Source organism: Acinonyx jubatus, chromosome E4, assembly GCF_027475565.1.
Source record: "Acinonyx jubatus isolate Ajub_Pintada_27869175 chromosome E4, VMU_Ajub_asm_v1.0, whole genome shotgun sequence".
Lineage (NCBI taxonomy): Eukaryota > Metazoa > Chordata > Mammalia > Carnivora > Felidae > Acinonyx > Acinonyx jubatus.
In genome coordinates this window covers 38,081,673-38,099,351 of record NC_069395.1, presented here as the reverse complement: position 1 = coordinate 38,099,351, position 17,679 = coordinate 38,081,673, and the positions used below count along the sequence as shown (strand labels likewise).

The window sequence follows — 17,679 nt, the reverse complement described above, 5'->3', positions numbered from 1 at the left end:
CCACAAACTGTGAGATCACAACCTGAGCTGAAGCTGAACACTTAACTGACTGAGCCCCCTAGGCACCCCGCATCAATAATTACTTTAAATGTAAATGGACTAACTGCTCCAATCAAAAGACATAGGTGACAGAATGGATGAAAACAACAAGACCCATCTATATGCTGCCACCAAGAGATTCATTTCAGACCTAATGACACATACAGATGTGAAGGGATGGAAAAAGACATTTCATGCAAATGGAAGCAAAAAAAAAAAAAATGCTGGGGTAGCAATATTTAGGTTAGGCAAAATACTTTACTTAAAAAATTTTTTTTTAACATTTATTGTTTTTTGTGTGTGGTTTTTTTTGTTTTTGTTTTTAACGTTTATTTATTTTTGACACAGAGAGAGACAGACCATGAACGGGGGCGGGGCAGAGAGAGAGGGAGACACAGAATGGGAAGCAGGCTCCAGGCTCTGAGCCATCAGCCCAGAGCCCGACGCGGGGCTCAACTCACAGACCGCGAGATCGTGACCTGAGCTGAAATCGGACGTTTAACTAATTGAGCCACCCAGGCACCCCTAACATTTATTGTTGAGAGAGAGAGAGAGAGAGAGAGAGAGAGAGAGAGAGAGAGAGAGACAGAGCATGAGTGAGGGAGGGGCAGAGAGAGAAGAAGACACAGAATCTGAAGCAGGCTCCAGGCTCTGAGCTGTCAGCACAGAGCCTGATGCAGGGATTGGACTCACAAACTGTGAGATCATGACCTGAGCCAAAGTCGGATGCTTAACTGACTGAGCCACCCAGGCGACCCTAGACAAAATACTTCAAAACAAAGATTGTAAAAGAAGACAAACAAGGGCATTGCATAATGATAAAGGAATCAATCCAACAAAAAGGTATAATAATTGTAAATAACTATGCACTCAACATAGAAGTCCTAATTATATAAAGCAAATATTAACAAACATAAAGGAAGAAATTGAGTAATACAGTAACAGTAGGGGACTTTAACACGCCCCTCCCCCATACTTACATTAATGGATAAATCACTCAAACAGAAAATAAGTAAACAGTGGCTTTGAACAATCCATTAAAACCAGATAAACTTAACATATATACAAAGCATGCCATCTAAAAACAGTAGAATACACATTCTTTTCAAGTGCACATGGAAAATTCTCTAAGATATATCACGTTAGGCCACGAAACAAGTCTCAATCAATTCAAGAAGACTGAAATCATATCAAGTATCTTTTTTGACCACAATGGTATGAAACCAGAAATCAAGAATAAATTTAAAAATTATAATGATGCCTGGGTGGCTCAGTCATTTAAGCATCCGACTTTGGCTCAGGTCATGATCTCACAGTTCGTGAATTCGAGCACCATATCAGGCTCTCTGCTATCAGCACAGAATCTGCTTCGGATCCTCTGTTTCCCCCTCTCTGCTCCTACCCTGCTTGCTCATGCTCTCTCTCTCTCTCTCAAAAGTAAACATTTTTAAAAAATACAAGAAGAAACTGGAAAAAACACAAACACATGGAAGTTAAGCAATATGCTACCAAATAACCAAAGGGACAATGAAGAAATCAAAGAGAAAATTAACATACCTGGAAACAAATGAAAATGGGAACATAGTAGCTCACAATCTTTGGGACAAAGCAAAAGCAGTTCTAAAAGGGAAGTTTATAGTGATACAGGCCTACTTCAAAAAGCAAGAAAAATCTCAAATAAATGATCTAAACTTATACCTAAAGGAACTAGAATAAGAACAAAGAAAGTCCAAAGTCAGTTGAAGCAAAGAAATAATAAAGAACAGAGCATAAATAAATGACATAGAGACTATAAAAGATTATGACACTAAGAGCCAGTTCTTTGAAAAGTAAGCAAAATTTACATACCTTTAGCCATACTCATCAAGAAAAAAGAGAAGACCCAAATAAATAAAGTCAGAAATGAAAGAAATTACAACTGACACCAGAGGAATACAAAGGATTATAAGAGAATACCATGAAAAATCGTATGCCAAAAAATGGGACAACTTAGAAGAAATGGATAAATTCCTAGAAACATGTAATTTTCTAAGACTGATTCAGGAAGAAGTTGAAAAATCTAAAGACTGGTTGTTAGTAACAAAAATGAATCACTAATCAAAAACCTCCCAAGGGCAAAAGTCTAGAACCAGATGAATTCACAGGTGAATTCTACCAAACATTTAAAGAGCTAATATCTATACTTCTCAAACTATTCCAAAAAATATAATAAGAAGGAACATTTCCAAATTCATTTTATGAGGCCAGCATTACAATGCTACTGAAACCAGACAAAGACCTTACAAAAAAGCAAATTACAGACTAATACCCCTGATGAACACAGCTGCAAATCCTCAACAAAAATATTAGCAACCTGAATTCAACAATACATTAAAAGGCTCAGGTAGGATTTTTTCCAGGGATGCAAGGATGATTCAATAGCTGCAAATAAATCAATGTGATGCACCACATTAACAAAATCAATAATAAAAATCATATGATCAACTCAACAGATGCAGAAAAGCATTTGACAAAATTCAACATTCATTCATGATAAAAGCTTTCAACAAAGTAGGTTTAGAGAGAACATACTTCAACTTAATAAAGCCCATATGTGACAAAAATACAGTTAACATCATAATTATAAAAAGCTGAAAACGTTTCTTTAGATGAGGAACAAGACAAGAATGGCCATTCTCACCTCCTTTATTCAAAATAGTATTGGAAGTCTTAGTCACAACAATCAGACAAGAAAAAGAAATAAAAGGCATCCAAATTGGTAAGAAAGAAGTAAAACTGTCACTATTTGCAGATGATACGATACTATATATGCCTAAAGACTCCACCAAAAACTATTAAAACGAATGAATTCAGTAAAGTTGCAGGATATGAAATTAATATACAGACTCTGTTGTGTTCTTATACAATAATAACAAAGTACCACGAAAAGAAATTGAGGAAACAATCCCATTCACAACTGTATTAAAAAGAAAATGAAACTGCAAAAACCCCAAATAGCCAAAGCAACCTTGAGAAAGAATAAAACTGAAAGTATCATAATCCCATATTTCAAATTATACTACAAATTTATAATAATCAGAACGGTATGGTACTGGCCCAAAAATAGACCCAAAGACCAATAAAACAGAATAGAGAGTCAGAAATAAACCCATGCTTACACAGTGAATTAATCTATAAGAAAGGAGGCAAGAAACATAGTCTCTTCAGTAACTGGGTGCTGGGAAAACTGGACACCCACATGCAAAAGAATGAAACCAGAACAGTTCTTCACACCATACACAAACATAAAATCAAAATGAATTAAAGACCTAAATGTAAGACCTGAAATCATAAAACTCCTAAAAGAAGACACATAGTAACCTCTTAGACATTCTCCTTAGCAATATTTTTCTGTATTTGTTTCCTCAAAGGAAACAAAAGCAAAAATAAACTATTAGAACTATATCAAACTAAAAAGCTCTTCTATAGCAAATGAAACTGTCAAGAAAAGGAAAAGGCAACTTACTGAATGGGGGAAAGATTTGCAAATGATATATACAATAAAGGATTAATATCCAAAATTATATAAAGAACTAATACAACTCAACACCAAAAAACCAAATAATTCAATTAAAAATTGAGGACCAGAATAGACATTTTCCCAAAGGCATATAGATGGCCAGCAGACACATGAAAAGATGCTCAACATCACTAATCATCAATGAAATGCAAATCAAAACCATAATGAAATGTCACCACATACTTTTCAGAATGGCTAGTATCACAAACACAAGAAATAACAAGTGTTGGTGAGGATGTGGAAAAGGGAATCCTTGTGCACTGTTGGTAAAATGTAGCTTGATGCAGCCACCATGGAAAACAGTATGGAAGTTCCTCAAAAAATTAAAAATTGAAATACTACATGATCCAGTAATTCTACTTCTGGGCTTTCCCCCAGGAAAATAAAAACACTAATTCAAAAAGATATGTGCACTCCTCTTGGGATGAGCACTGGGTGTTGTATGCAAGCAATGAATCATGGGAATCTACACCCAAAACCAAGAGCACACTGTATACACTGTATGTTACCTAACTTGACAATAAATTATGTTTGAAAAAATAATAATAAAAGCTAGAAAATGAGAAAAAAAAGATATGTGCACTCCTATGTTTACTGCAGCATTATTTATAATAGCCAAGATATTGAAGCAACCTAAGTGTCCATTGATAGATGAATGAATAAAGAATATGTATGTATTTACATACATAAATGAATAAAGAATACACACACATACAATGGAATATTAGCTGTAAAAAAAGAATGAAATCTTGTCATTTGCGACAACATGGATGGACCTTGAAGGCATTATGCTAAGTGAAATAAGTCAGACGGAAATACAGAAATACCATATGATTTCACTTACATGTGGAATCTAAAAGACAAAATGAATGAACAAACAAACAGAAACAGACTCATAAATACAGAGAACAAACTGGTGGTTGTAGGAGTGGGGGGGGGGGTGTGGGCAAAAGAGGTGAAGGAATCAAGAGATTCAACCTCCAGTAATAAAATAAATAGGTCATGGGAATGGAAAGTACAGAATAGGGAATATAGTCAATAATATAAGAACTTTGTATAGTGACAGATGGTAACTACATTTATCATGGGGAGCATTTAGTAATGAAAATAATTGTTCCCCTATGTTTACTGCAGCATTATTTACAATAGCCAAACTATGGAAGCAGCCCAAGTCCATCAATAGATGAATGGGTAAAGTATATACACACAATGGCATATTATTCAGCCATAAAAAAATGAATGAACTCTTGGCATTTGCCACGACACGGATGGAGCTAGAGAGTATAATGCTAAGCGAAATCAGTCAGTCAGAGAAAGACTAATACCATATGATTTCACTCATATGTGGAATGTAAGAAAGAAACCAAACAAAGGAAAAAAAAGAGTGAGAGAGAGAGAGACAAACCAAGAAACAGACTCTTCAGTATAGAGAACAAACTGATGGTTACCAGAGGGGAGATAGATAGATAGATAGATAGACAGACTTCACTTAGAAGAGAAGGGAATCTAAGAACATCTAAAATCCAAGTCTTTCAGTAATAATAACACTTCTTAAATTTCTGAAAATAAAAATCACAGTCTCCATTAAACCCAAAATACCTTAGGTTGTACACTGTACATTTATCTACCATCACTTACTTGTATATTTTGGTATAATCAAGCCAAAAGCCACAAAGAATAGAGCCCACCATTCCAGCCACTACCAATGTTAGCCCAATCTTTCCAGCATTCACTTCTTCTCCCTTAAAAAAATTTTCATAAGAAGTTAATCAGATACTTCTTGAATGGATCAAGAAGATGTGGTATATATATACACAATGGAATACTAGTCAGCAATCAAAAAGAACATCTTGTCATTTGCAACAATGTGGATGGAACTAGAATGTATTATGCTAAGCAAAATAAATCAGAGAAAAAGAAATATCATGATTTCACTTATATGTAGAATTTAAGAAACAAAACAGATGATGAACATAGGGGAAGGGAAGGAAAAATAAGATAAAATGGAAAGGGAGGCAAACCATAAGAGACTCTTAAATACAGAAAACAAATTGAGGGTCGCTGGAGCGGTGATAGGCATTAGTGAGGGCACTCATTGGGATGAGCACTGGGTGTTACATGTGAGTGATGAATCATGGGGTTCTGCTCCTGAAACCAATACTACATTGTATGTTAATTTGAATTTAAATAAATTAATTAAAAAACAAAAATCAAGAGAAGTTAATCAGATACTTCTAATTCAAATAGATCTTTCACATTCCCATACATTCCACAGTCAATGGAAATAATCAGATAAAATTAAGCATAGAATATAGTGGGAAATTTAGTATATCTGTTAGGGTGAGTGGTTTAGGGGGCAGGTAACGAACATGTGAAGGGCATTCTATTTTCAAATCAGAAAAAAAGAAAACCTAAAATGTGGGAGAAATCAAAAGAAATTTTTCCCATTCCTCCATGGTTAGAAAATGCAATGATCTTTGTTAGAATTCACAGAAGTCTGAGGAGATTAATCTGTTTTTATATATTACAACTGCTTTCTCCTTTCAAAAGGAAAGAGAGGTCACAGCTTGATATTTACTTCTTTATATTTGGATTGGTTTCCTTTAAAATTGTCTCTTTGTCTTTTCCCATATAACCAGTCACATTTTTTTAAAAAAGTATTGAGTGCCTGGGTGGCTCAGTTGGTTAAGCATCTGACTTCAGCTCAGGTCATGATCTCGCAATCAGCGGGTTTGAGCCCCACGTCAGGCTCGGTGCTGACAGCTCAGAGCCTGGAGCCTACATTAGATTCTGTGTCTCCCTCTTTCTCTGCCCCTCCCCCGCTCATGCTCTCTCGCTCTCTCTCTCTCTCTCTCTCAAAAATAAACAAACATTAAATTAAAAAAAAAGTATCAAAAAAAGACTTAGGTATTATCACTGTAATAATAACCTCTGCTTTCCATTTTGTGTGCTTTATAAATTAGATTAAATGTATTCTCAATTAAAACAAATATAAATCTCTTAAAAGCAATAAGGTCATAAACCTTTTTTTTTCCAAGATTTTATTTTTGAGTAATCTCTATACCCTATGTGGGGCTCGAACCTGCATCCCCAAGATCAAGAGTCGCACACTCCATTGACTGAGCCAGCTGGTTACCCTATAAATCTTTAATCTTATGATCACACTAACAGGAATCACACTGCTTAAGAAACATTCTTGGCCAGGCATGTGACACGGCACAGACACTTACCTTGTAATATGTCAATATCATTTGATTCAATAATGTTGAAACTGAATAAAATGCTCCAGTTATGATACCTACAATAACAAACAGAAAATTGTAAATGCACCACTTACTAGTTCATAATGTGATATGAGCACTCTGGGGCAATTGTGAAAATAGCATGTATTTCCTAGACAGCTGACAGAAAACTAAAAACTCTTGCCATTCCCTTTCAGGATACGGAGTGATCAATTTAATACCTAAACTTACTAGAGATTACAATAGTAAAATTCTGTCATTACATCATTTATTATTACTTAGACTCAGATATGCCAACCATAAATAATGTCTCCATGCATAACACTGTACATAGCCATCAAGCACTGAACGGATTGCTTATTGAGCACCTACAGTGTACTCGAGCTAATGAATGTTCAAACAGAAGACAGAATCCCTACTTCAGAGATGTCACCCCTGCATCAAAGATTTCAAGGCAATTAGTAAAATAATATTAATTACAGAATATGTAAAAAGGGAAAAATAAAAACAGCTGGTTATCAGAAAGCACATGACTACGTTTGAATCTTGAGGATTCCTGGCATATCTTGCATGACTTTAGGTAAGCCTCTCAACCTAGCAAGACCTACGTTTATTCTTTCTTTTTCTTTATTATTAAATATTTCAAGCATAGAAAATAGTGCAGATAGTAATTTAGCAAATACCCTTACTCATCACCCAGCTTCATAAACCCTTAACATTTTGCCATTTTTGCTTTAGATTAATTTTTTAGATCTTCTCTAATCCTGTTCTTCTCTCTTATTCTTTCTCAGAAGTAACTCCTTTCCTGATGTCAGCGCTTATTGTTTTAGATATTATAATATACGTGTATCATCTGCAGCTTGCTCTTATCACTCAATATTATGATTTTGAGATTTACCTGAGGCAATACTTTAAATTCTGGTTCATTAGTTTTCTCTACTATTTAATAGTCCATTGTGTGAAAAATACTGCAATTTAATGATCTCTTGTAAAGTCAATAGACACTTAAGGCTTTTCCCTATTTTTTGCTATTTAAAATAATATTGCAATGAATATTATGTTTTTGTTATTACATATAAGGATTTCTCTAAGTCTATATCTAGGAGCAGAATGTCTATTTTCTGGATAGAGCCAAATTGGTCTTTCGAACAGTTTTATCAGTTTATACTACTCGCAGAGTTCCTTTACTCCATATTCTTGCCATATTTTTCTCTAGACTAAAAAATATTTATTTTTTTTGCCAACTTGAATACATGTAATATTATTTCTTACTCTGTCTTGATTTGCATTGCTTTGATAAGTAATAAGGTTTAGCATCATACATGAGTAATACACAAACACATAAAGGCCTTCTGGTTCCCTTAAATTGTTTGTTCTCAGTGAGTGGTATGAGCTATTTTTACATTGTAGGTGCTAATCCTTTGTTGGTTATATGCACCACAGACACTTTCTCATGCTTTATGTCTTGTCTTTTCACTTTTTATGGTGTCTTTTCATTTCATTTTATTTTTTTCCACTGTTTACTTATTTCTGAGAGAGAGAGAGAGAGCGAGCGAGCGGGCGCAGGGGAGGTGCAGAGAGAGAGAGAGGGAGACACAGAATCTGAAGCAGGCTCCAAACTCTGAGCTGTCAGCACAGAGCCTGACGCGGGGCTTGAACTCATGAACTGCAAGATTGTGACCTGAGCTGAAGTCAGATGCTCAACAGACTGAGCCACCCAGTGATATCCCCGTGATATCTTTTTAGAAAAGACCATTATCTTAATGTAATCATACTTATCAATCTTTTTCTTTAGGGTTTATGTTTTATTATTTTTTAAGATTTTATTTTATTACAATTGTTTTTAATTTTAATTTTTTATTTTTGCGAGAGAGAGCATTGTGTGAGTGGGGAAGGGGCAGAGAGACAGGAAGACACAGAATCCAAAGCAGGCTCCAGGCTCTGAGCTGTCAGCACAGAGCCCGACGTGGGGCTCGAACACACGAACCATGAGATCATGACCTGAACCGAAGTCGAATAGTTAACCGACTCAGCCACCCAGGTGCCCCATTTATTTTTTTTATTTTAGAGAGAGAGGAAGTCTAAGTGGGGGAGAGGGGCAGAAGGAGGGGGAGAGAGAGAGAGAGAGAGAGAGAGAGAGAGAGAGAGAGAGAGAGAGAATCTTAAGCAGGCTCCATGCTCAGTGCAGAGCTCAACATGCAGCTTGATCCCACAACCCTAGAATCATGACCTGAGCCGAAGTCAAGAGTTGGATGCTCAACTGACTGAGCCACCCTGATGCCCCAAGATTTTATTTTTAAGCACTCTTTATACCCAACGTGGGACTTGATACTCACAACCTCGAGATCAAAAGCTGCATGTTCTGCGAGCCAGCCAGGTGCCCTTGTGTTTTTTACATGAGAGATTCTTTTTAAGAATACTAAAGCCAGTTTCTAAAACATGTGCTTCTAAAACTTTAAAGTTCTAATTTTTACCCTTTGGTCTTTAACCCACTGCGATTCATTTTTTGTTCATGGTATGACATAGAGAGCTAATTTGACTTTATTGCTCAATTATCCCAGGACAATTCGCTGTATAGTTTCTCTTGTACCAAACATCTAGTTTTCATATATGCACCTTCTAGTCATTGGAGATGACTGCAAATACAGCAGTCCTCTCTTGTGTGCAGGGGATACGTTCCAAGCCCCCGGTGGATGCCTGGAACTGCAGAGGGCACCAACCCTACGCATACTGTTTTTTCCTATACATACATACACACCTATATTAAAGTTTAATTTATAAATTGGCAGAGTAAGAGATTAACAACAGTACCTAATAAAAGAACAGAACAATTATAACAATATACAGTAATAGAAGCTATGTGAATGTGGTCTCTCTCAAAATCTTATTGTACTGTTTTCACCTTACTGTGGATTAAAGACAAAGTGTGTATGTGACGAGATGAAGTGAGGTGAACGACATGGTGTGACGGAGTGTCAGGCTACCGCTGAGCTTCTGTGGACAGGCCAGAAGGAGTTGCCCCTGCTTCCTGACTGCGGTTGATCGCGGGTAACTGAAACCACAGAAGAGGAAACTAGGCACAAGGGAGGATCACTGTGTAGTGGTTTTTTTCCTTCCAGGTACCTAGTGCCATGGCCATATGACTTTAAATGTGAGCAAAAGTGACGTTACCCATTTGCTGTCCTAGTAATCACAACAGCCTGTGCCAAGATGTCATCCTGGATCCCTGAGTTAACTGATGAGCAGAGCCTTGCTGCCAATTCACAATGGACATGTAGTATTGGCAATAAATACATTTTTGATGTGTTACGCCACTGAGGTTTTTTTGGCAGAACTTCATTGCTACAATACAACCTAGCCTGCAAACAGACACAGGGGTAGATCGCTGGGATCTCTACTCTGTTGCGGTAACCTAATGGTCTGTCCCTTGATTTTACATGGCATCTTAATAATCATTGTTTTATATGTCCTGATATAAGAATGCGCCCTCAACTTGGTCTTCAATGAAATTATCTTTGCTCTTGGCCCTTACTTCTCTCACAGGAATTTTAGAAGTAGTCAAGTTCCATTACAAACCCTGTGTATACAGAAGATTGCAAAATGAGACCTATAGCTATCTAAAGATCATATCAAAAAACCCTGAGTAACTGGCCTTTGTTGCTCATGTCCCATTGAGTTCAGGAATATATAGGGACCCAGCTAGGTTAGCCTGGAGAGGCCAAGGAAAACAAAGAAGGCCTGTGCTCTGGCCTGGGGGTCCTCTACTGCGCTGTATCCTATGGGATCTTGAATCTATTCCAGACCGGAGTAAGGACAGCAACAGTCTGGATAAGAATTATAATAGCAAGAGATATTGTTATCTGAGCCTAGAATATATTATTTTTCTGAGTTTCAGATAGCAAGTAGCAATAGTTGGCATAGTAAGGGATACAATTTTCTCCAAATAGCCCTACCTCAAAAACAATGTTAGCTTGGACTATTTGGTTCCTAAGTTTTGGATATTGTATATAATCCTGAAAACCTATCTCAGGAGTATAGTCCCTATCCAGACCATCCCATGTGCAACTCTGCTCCAACTTTCAATATGTAATACTAGACATGCAGGGAGACAGGTGCACTGCTAAAAGGTGTGATGTGACTCACTCATTCAAAATCATGATCCCTAACTCTTACTCCTCTGGTGAAGACTATGAGGTCAAGAAAGTTTTCCAACTGTCCTGGGGATTATTATTAATCTCCACGGTTTTTCCCAACCCCTTCTTTCTAATTCCTTCAGCAAGTAAATTCTGTTTGTGTCCTAATTAGTGTCTGTATCTGGCTTTTTTGTCAATCCAAATCTGCAAATGTCATTTATTAATACAGTGGTTTTGTAATGTTAACTGCCATCACTATAATCTCAAGTCTTCTATAAACATAGCTCTCCATTTAATTGAGGTCTTCTCTTGTCTTTTAATGCGTTCTAATTTTCTAACTTACAAAGTTCTTTTGTTGGATTTTTTCCTAGACATCTTATAGTGTTGCCTGCTGTTATACAAATATCTTTTTATAGGAATACAATTCTTATCAGGGTGCCTTGGTGGCGCATTCATTTAAGCATCTGATTCCTGATTTGGGCTCAGGTCATGATCTCATGGTTCATGGAATAAAGCCCTAGGATGGGCTCCGCCCTGAGTGTGGAGCCTGCTTGGGATTCTCTCCCTCCCTCTCTCTCTGCCCCTCTACCCACCAAAATAAAGAAATAAACATCTTTTTAAAAAGGAATACAACTCCTATAAATACAGAGGAATGTAGTTGATATTTTCACATTGTCAGATTATCTACTAATCTTGCTGAACTCATTCTTATTAGTTTTAATAGTTATCTGTAGGTTCTCTTACATTATTTTTATAGATCAGGGGGTCAGTAAACATTCTCTGCAAAGGGCCAGACAGTAAATATCTTTAGCTTTGCAGGTGCTGGGGTCTCTTATGCAACTACTCAGTGCTACCCTTGCAGCTCAAAAGCAGCAATAGACAATATGTAAACAAACAAAACTTTATTTATAAAAACAGGCAACAGAGTTGACTCATAGGCCATAGTTTGATGACTTTTGATAATCAACATAGTTGATTATAGTGTATATAATCATATTATCTATGAATAATAGCAACTTTCTTCTTTTCAACTCATCTACTTTTAAATTTTGTGTTAGTGAGCCAGCCAGAACTTCCAGCTGGATGATGAATAAAAGCGATGACACAGACATCCTTGTTTTAAAAGATACTGCTGCTCCTAAAGTTCTGCCTTTAGAATGATGTCTGGTAGAGAGTTTTTGTAGGTAAACTTTATCAGATTCATAAAGTTCATTTTTCTTTGCAGTTTGCTAAGTCTTTAATCAACGGGTATTGAATTCTATCAAATGCTTTTCCTTCAGCTATTGGGCAAATTTTCCTCTTTGATCTTTTACTGCAATAAATTATATTCATGAATTTCTAGTGCTAAATCAGTTTAGTACAACATCATTTCTTAAACCAAACTTGGCCAGGATGTATTGTCATTTTTATAAATTGCTAACGTAGCTTAGCTAATATTTTATTTTGCATTTTTACATTTTTTTCATAAGTGAAATTGACCTATAATTCTTTTCTTGCACTGTTCCTGTCTGATTTTGGTATCAAGGTTATACCAGCCTCACAAGGAAGCAGATGATACCAGTGATTGTCTCCAGGGAGGGGAACTCCCTGGAAACAGAGAGGTAACCTGGGCACAGAGATGGGGGAAGACTGGTTTTTCATTGTACGCCCTTTGTACCTTGTGAATTTTATACTGTGTGCACTATGCATCCTTTGTAACCTACTAAATTTTGTACAAATAAACAAAATTTAGAAGTAAGAAAAGAGAACTCTGATCCTTTATAAAATAGGTATAATATTTCTATCTCAAAAAAGTTAGATAAAATAATATATAGGGAAGTCCTTTATAAATTTCAAAAAGAATAAAAAATTTTCACCTTATCACTTATGTATAATCAAGGAAGTACTAAATGATGTGTTACAAAAGAAATGACTCTTAAACTGTTGTTCGCTTTTTAGATGTTTATATTACGTCCCCAGTTGGATTCTAATTTCTTCAGGGAAGAAATCACATACTATGCTTCTTTTTAGCCCACACAGTATCTAGAGCACTACTCTACAGTCAATGTTGATAATTACTGATGGAATAAACAAATAAATGAATAACAAAATGAACAATAAGTGAGGCAAACATTAAGTTGGCCCTTGTAGGATCGCTTAGTGGAAAAAAGGAGCACATTTCAGGTAAAAGAAGTAATGGCACAAAATTACAGAGACTAGTAGTAACAGTGTATATGCACGTGGAGGCATGTTTGTGTACGTGTGTGTCTGTGACAAGGGGTTGGTTATAAATGGACTGAAAGAAAGTTTTGTCTTGGGAAACAGTGAGAGATAAAAGAAGGTAGGAATCTTTCTTCCTTAAATGATAGGCTACAATACAGAGAAAGACAGATGCCATATGTTTTCACTCTTATGTGGATCCTGAGAAACTTAACAGAAACCCATGCGGGAGGGGGAAGGAAAAAAAAAAAAAGAGGTTAGAGTTGGGAGAGAGCCAAAGCATAAGAGACTCTTAAAAGAACAAACTGAGGGTTGATGGGGGGCGGGAGGGAGGGGAAGGTAGGTGATGGGCATTGAAGAGGGCATCTTTTGGGATGAGCACTGGGTGTTGTATGGAAACCGATTTGACAATAAATTTCATACATTAAAAAAAAATGATAGGCTACAGAAACGAATTTGTTCTTATAGATAAAAATGACCCACTGTATTTACTCTACTTCCCAGTTACATGTTTTAGGGTTAAGCTAACCAACAGAAGCAACCAGCAAAATTAAGAAAAGGAACTATGACATGCTAAAGCATTAATGATGATATGACATAACATCTGGGGATCTGCTTAAAAAATATTCCAGGAAAAAAGTAGAGGAAAGAAATAAAGCAAGAATGGTGAAATGCTGATCACTGAAGCTGGGTGATGATGGGTACATAGGGACTCACCATACTAAACGCTCTACTTTGGTGTTCAACAATTTGTACTAAAAAAAAAGAAAAAAAGATGAAGTAATCCTGGTAAAAGGGTGAGTGTTTAGATGAGGGCATAATTTTTAACCACTTGTAAAACAGTTATGTACTAGGGTGTGCACTCCCAAAAAGATGTAAAAAAGAGAACAGCAGTGAGTGACTTCTGAAGACAAGACAGAAATAAGGGGTGTTGGCAGTTGATACAAACAGAGTTAACATGAGAAACAAAGAACAGGGGCACCTGGGTGGCTCGGTCAGTTAAGCGTCCCACTTTGGCTCAGGTCATGATCTCACGGCTCCTGAGTTCGAGCCCCACGTCGGGCTCTGTGCTGACAGCTCGGAGCCTGGAGCCTGCTTCAGATTCTGTGTCTCTCTCTCTCTCCCTCTCTCTCTGTCCCTCCCCCACTCACTCTCTGTCTTCAAAAATAACATTAACATTAATAAAAATAAACATTAAACATTCAAAAATAAACATTAAAAATAAACATTAAAAAAATGTTTTTAAGGAAAACAAAGAATGAACTGTCAGCAAACTCTGAAGGGAGGCAAATATGTTGGTGCCTGCAGTCAAGGCCACAGTGTCAGGAGTATCTGTCAGCTGTCCTGAAATATCTAGAAGGGTGAGAATTCTTTTTCAAGTTAGAACTGGCTAAGGTGATCGCATTAGTGTCTAGTCCTGACTGGGTAGGTCCAAACAGACGCCAGTTTGCACAGGGTCAGAGAAGGGAGCTGTTGGTGACGTTTCCCATAAGCTTACGGTAATTTATAAAGGACTTAAAATACTCTGTGGAAACAAAAAAGTTGACAGAATTTGTCTATTTGAGATCTATTATTTGTTTTTGTTTTAAAAACGTGTAAGAATATCCATCCTGAAGTTTTCACTTTTAGTTCAAAATTTATGACTGTGCCGTGATTATTTTTACAGTTAACAAACCTAGCTCATTAAAGCTCAAACCACTAGATTAAACGAAAATAATCTACAATGCTCAAAGGTTTACAGAGACATCGCAGAAAATAAAAGAAAACCACTTACCATAAGTGATCAATAGAAGGACAAAGGGAACGTTTCTAAATAGGTTCCTTATTGATTTCTTATAGGAGTACTCAGCAGGGGGGCTGTTTTGAAGAGCTGCTTGAGCCTGACTTGGCGGATACTGAGGTTTTTCTTTGAATGCTACAAACAGACATGAAAAGGAAATTAAATACACGTATTTAGTGAGTGGACTAAATCAGTTTAAATTTAAAGAGGTAGTGAGAGTCTTATAGTGAGGCTTTCAGTTTCATTGATTTTTAAGTGAGGAATGTCCTCCTGGTCCCCCGAAACTGACTACGACTCAGAGCTTTGGCCAGTTCACATGACTTAACTGCAAAACCATCAATAACATGCCACAACCTTGCTCACTGATTATTCCCTTTTCAGTTAAGCAAGATTAATTTTTATCATAGTAGGTAGTCAACAATTCCATTTCTAAATTTAGTTCAATTTGTAATTGGAGGTAACATCAGAAATAAGCAAACCGATATGTTTATTGAACTTTTTTTTTTAAACATTTATTTATTTTTGAGACAGAGAGAGACAGAGCATGAACGGGGGAGGGGCAGAGAGAGAGGGAGACACAGAATCTGAAGCAGACTCCAGGCTCCAAGCCATCAGCCCTGAGCCCGACGCAGGGCTCGAACTCACAGACCGCAAGATCGTGACCTGAGTGGAAGTCGGACGCTTAACCGACTGAGCCACCCAGGCGCCCCTGTTATTGGACTCTTAGAAGATTATCTTGAGTTAGTTAACTATTTCCTTTTAAATTTTGATATGAAATTTATCAACTGATCTAATTACACCTCTAGAATTGAAACAGGCCCAGGTGGATTCATGGCAGCAGAGCTCACCAAAACATCAGTTAATTACGATATACTGAAAACTTAACCAAACTAAAACAGACTTCTATTTTTACAGGTGTCACAACTAATTCAAGAGGAGACATACTCATGAATATTCACTGGTTAATATGCTTACGTCAGAGGACTGGACTGGTAGACATAAAATGTTTAAGTTGTTGCAATCCCTCCTCTTCCGTTCACCCTATCTGCTCCTTGCACTGTGGAGGGCGTCTGTTGTCCTTTCCTGAAAGTCTCTTTGTGTCCTAGTTAAGATAGGAGATATCTCTTTTCATTAATATTGGTAATACACAACTCACACAGTTGTAAAACAAAACTTTAGAATGTAAAAACCATGCTTACAAGGGAGTCATGGGGATTGAGTGAGTCTTAAGCCTCTTAGGTTTTTATTTACTCTGGTAAAGTAAGTATAAAAGGCTCAGCTTTGAACTCCAATTCAAAATGAAAACAATTCTTATTAATCTTCAACTCTACTAAATTTATTTCCTGAATACACGTGTTATCGTTTAGTTTCAGGTAATTAACTGCCCTGTTGGATAAAATCAGGCCTGTATTAGCTACACAATACACTAAAGTCAGGTTTAATTCTATACGAAGAAAAGGAAACAGAGGAACAGAAAACAGGGTCTCCGCCCCTGTTCACTTGGCACTAATTCTTTCAAATGATGAAATATGGCTTTTCTTTCTCCCTTGAAAACTAAAAAGCAATAGTCTTCTACTTTCTTCTCCCCACCAAAAGCGTGAGCCAATAAAATGATTAACTACCGGGGCACCTGGCTGGCTCAGTTGTTAGAACATGCGACTCTTGATCTTAGGGTCATGAGTTCAAGCCCCACACTGGGCACAGAGCTTACATAATAATAATAATAATTAATAATAATAATAATAATAAATAATAGTGATAGTAATAAACTATTAAAGCAGTTATTCTCCAAAGTAGCCAAAGGATTTGGGGGGCACCATATTCAAACTTTTTCTCCCATGATGAATAAGCATATCTATTGTGTTTAGGAGTACTTCTACTTTTTGGAATTAGGTAATAACATTACCTTTTGATTTCATTATTTGTCCTTGTTTGATTCAAGCAGACATTACACATATTAGCTTATTAGAAGACATGTAAAGGTTTGAATACTGGCTCTGCCTCATATTTTGTATAACTCTGAAGAAGTCAATTCCTGTCTCTCAACTATAGATTTCTCATTCATAAAATGGAAATAACAACAAGCTGCTATGAGGATTATGTGACATTTGCAAAATAATTTTGTAATTATTGAATGCTACACAAAATACATTGTCTTTTTGAAGAATATTTATTTTTAAGAAGTCAGAGACTTTATCTCAGGGGCTTGAAATTCTCATAGCCTGGGTGAAACATATTTCTGTTAAAAGTTTATAATAGCAGCCTATATATAAATATCCTGAACATAAGAATCAAAAGTAAAATTACGCATACATGTTCTTTATTCATGTGTTTAAGTGCCGTAACATTAAATATGCTGATTGTCATTACTTTTGGTTTCTCTCATTCACTCATGTTAGTGAATCAGGATGGTAAGCATTTTAACACACATACTTGAGTTAAGTGATATAGTTTACTGCTGTGCTGCACAAGAACAGCTTTCAAATACAACAGCATCACCACTTATATAAGAGCAATTTGAAGTGGAGCAAAAACAAAACTAAATAAAAATTAAAATGACCTATTTTTATACATAACATTTTAAATATGGACTTAGGGTACCTGGGTGCAAATTTCACCTTCAGTATTTACTGTGACCATGGATAGGTTAAATTCTCTTACGTCCTGTGCCTCACTTTCCTCATCTATAAAATGGGAATGATAATAGTACCATCCTCATACGGCTGT

General features: G+C 36.5%; 1 protein-coding gene across 2 annotated transcripts in view; it reads right to left on the bottom strand.

The window, feature by feature from the left end:
• Window positions 1-17,679, bottom strand: part of FLVCR1 (FLVCR heme transporter 1) — a 44,525-nt gene that overhangs the window by 17,657 nt on the left and 9,189 nt on the right. For both annotated transcript variants that reach the window (XM_053208754.1, XM_027074469.2), the window contains exons 3-5: window positions 14,947-15,087; window positions 6,829-6,896; window positions 5,237-5,340 (exon numbers count right to left, since the gene is read on the bottom strand). In XM_053208754.1, coding sequence (XP_053064729.1) covers window positions 5,237-5,340; window positions 6,829-6,896; window positions 14,947-15,087 — 313 coding nt within the window. The remainder of the gene's footprint in view (window positions 1-5,236; window positions 5,341-6,828; window positions 6,897-14,946; window positions 15,088-17,679) is intronic.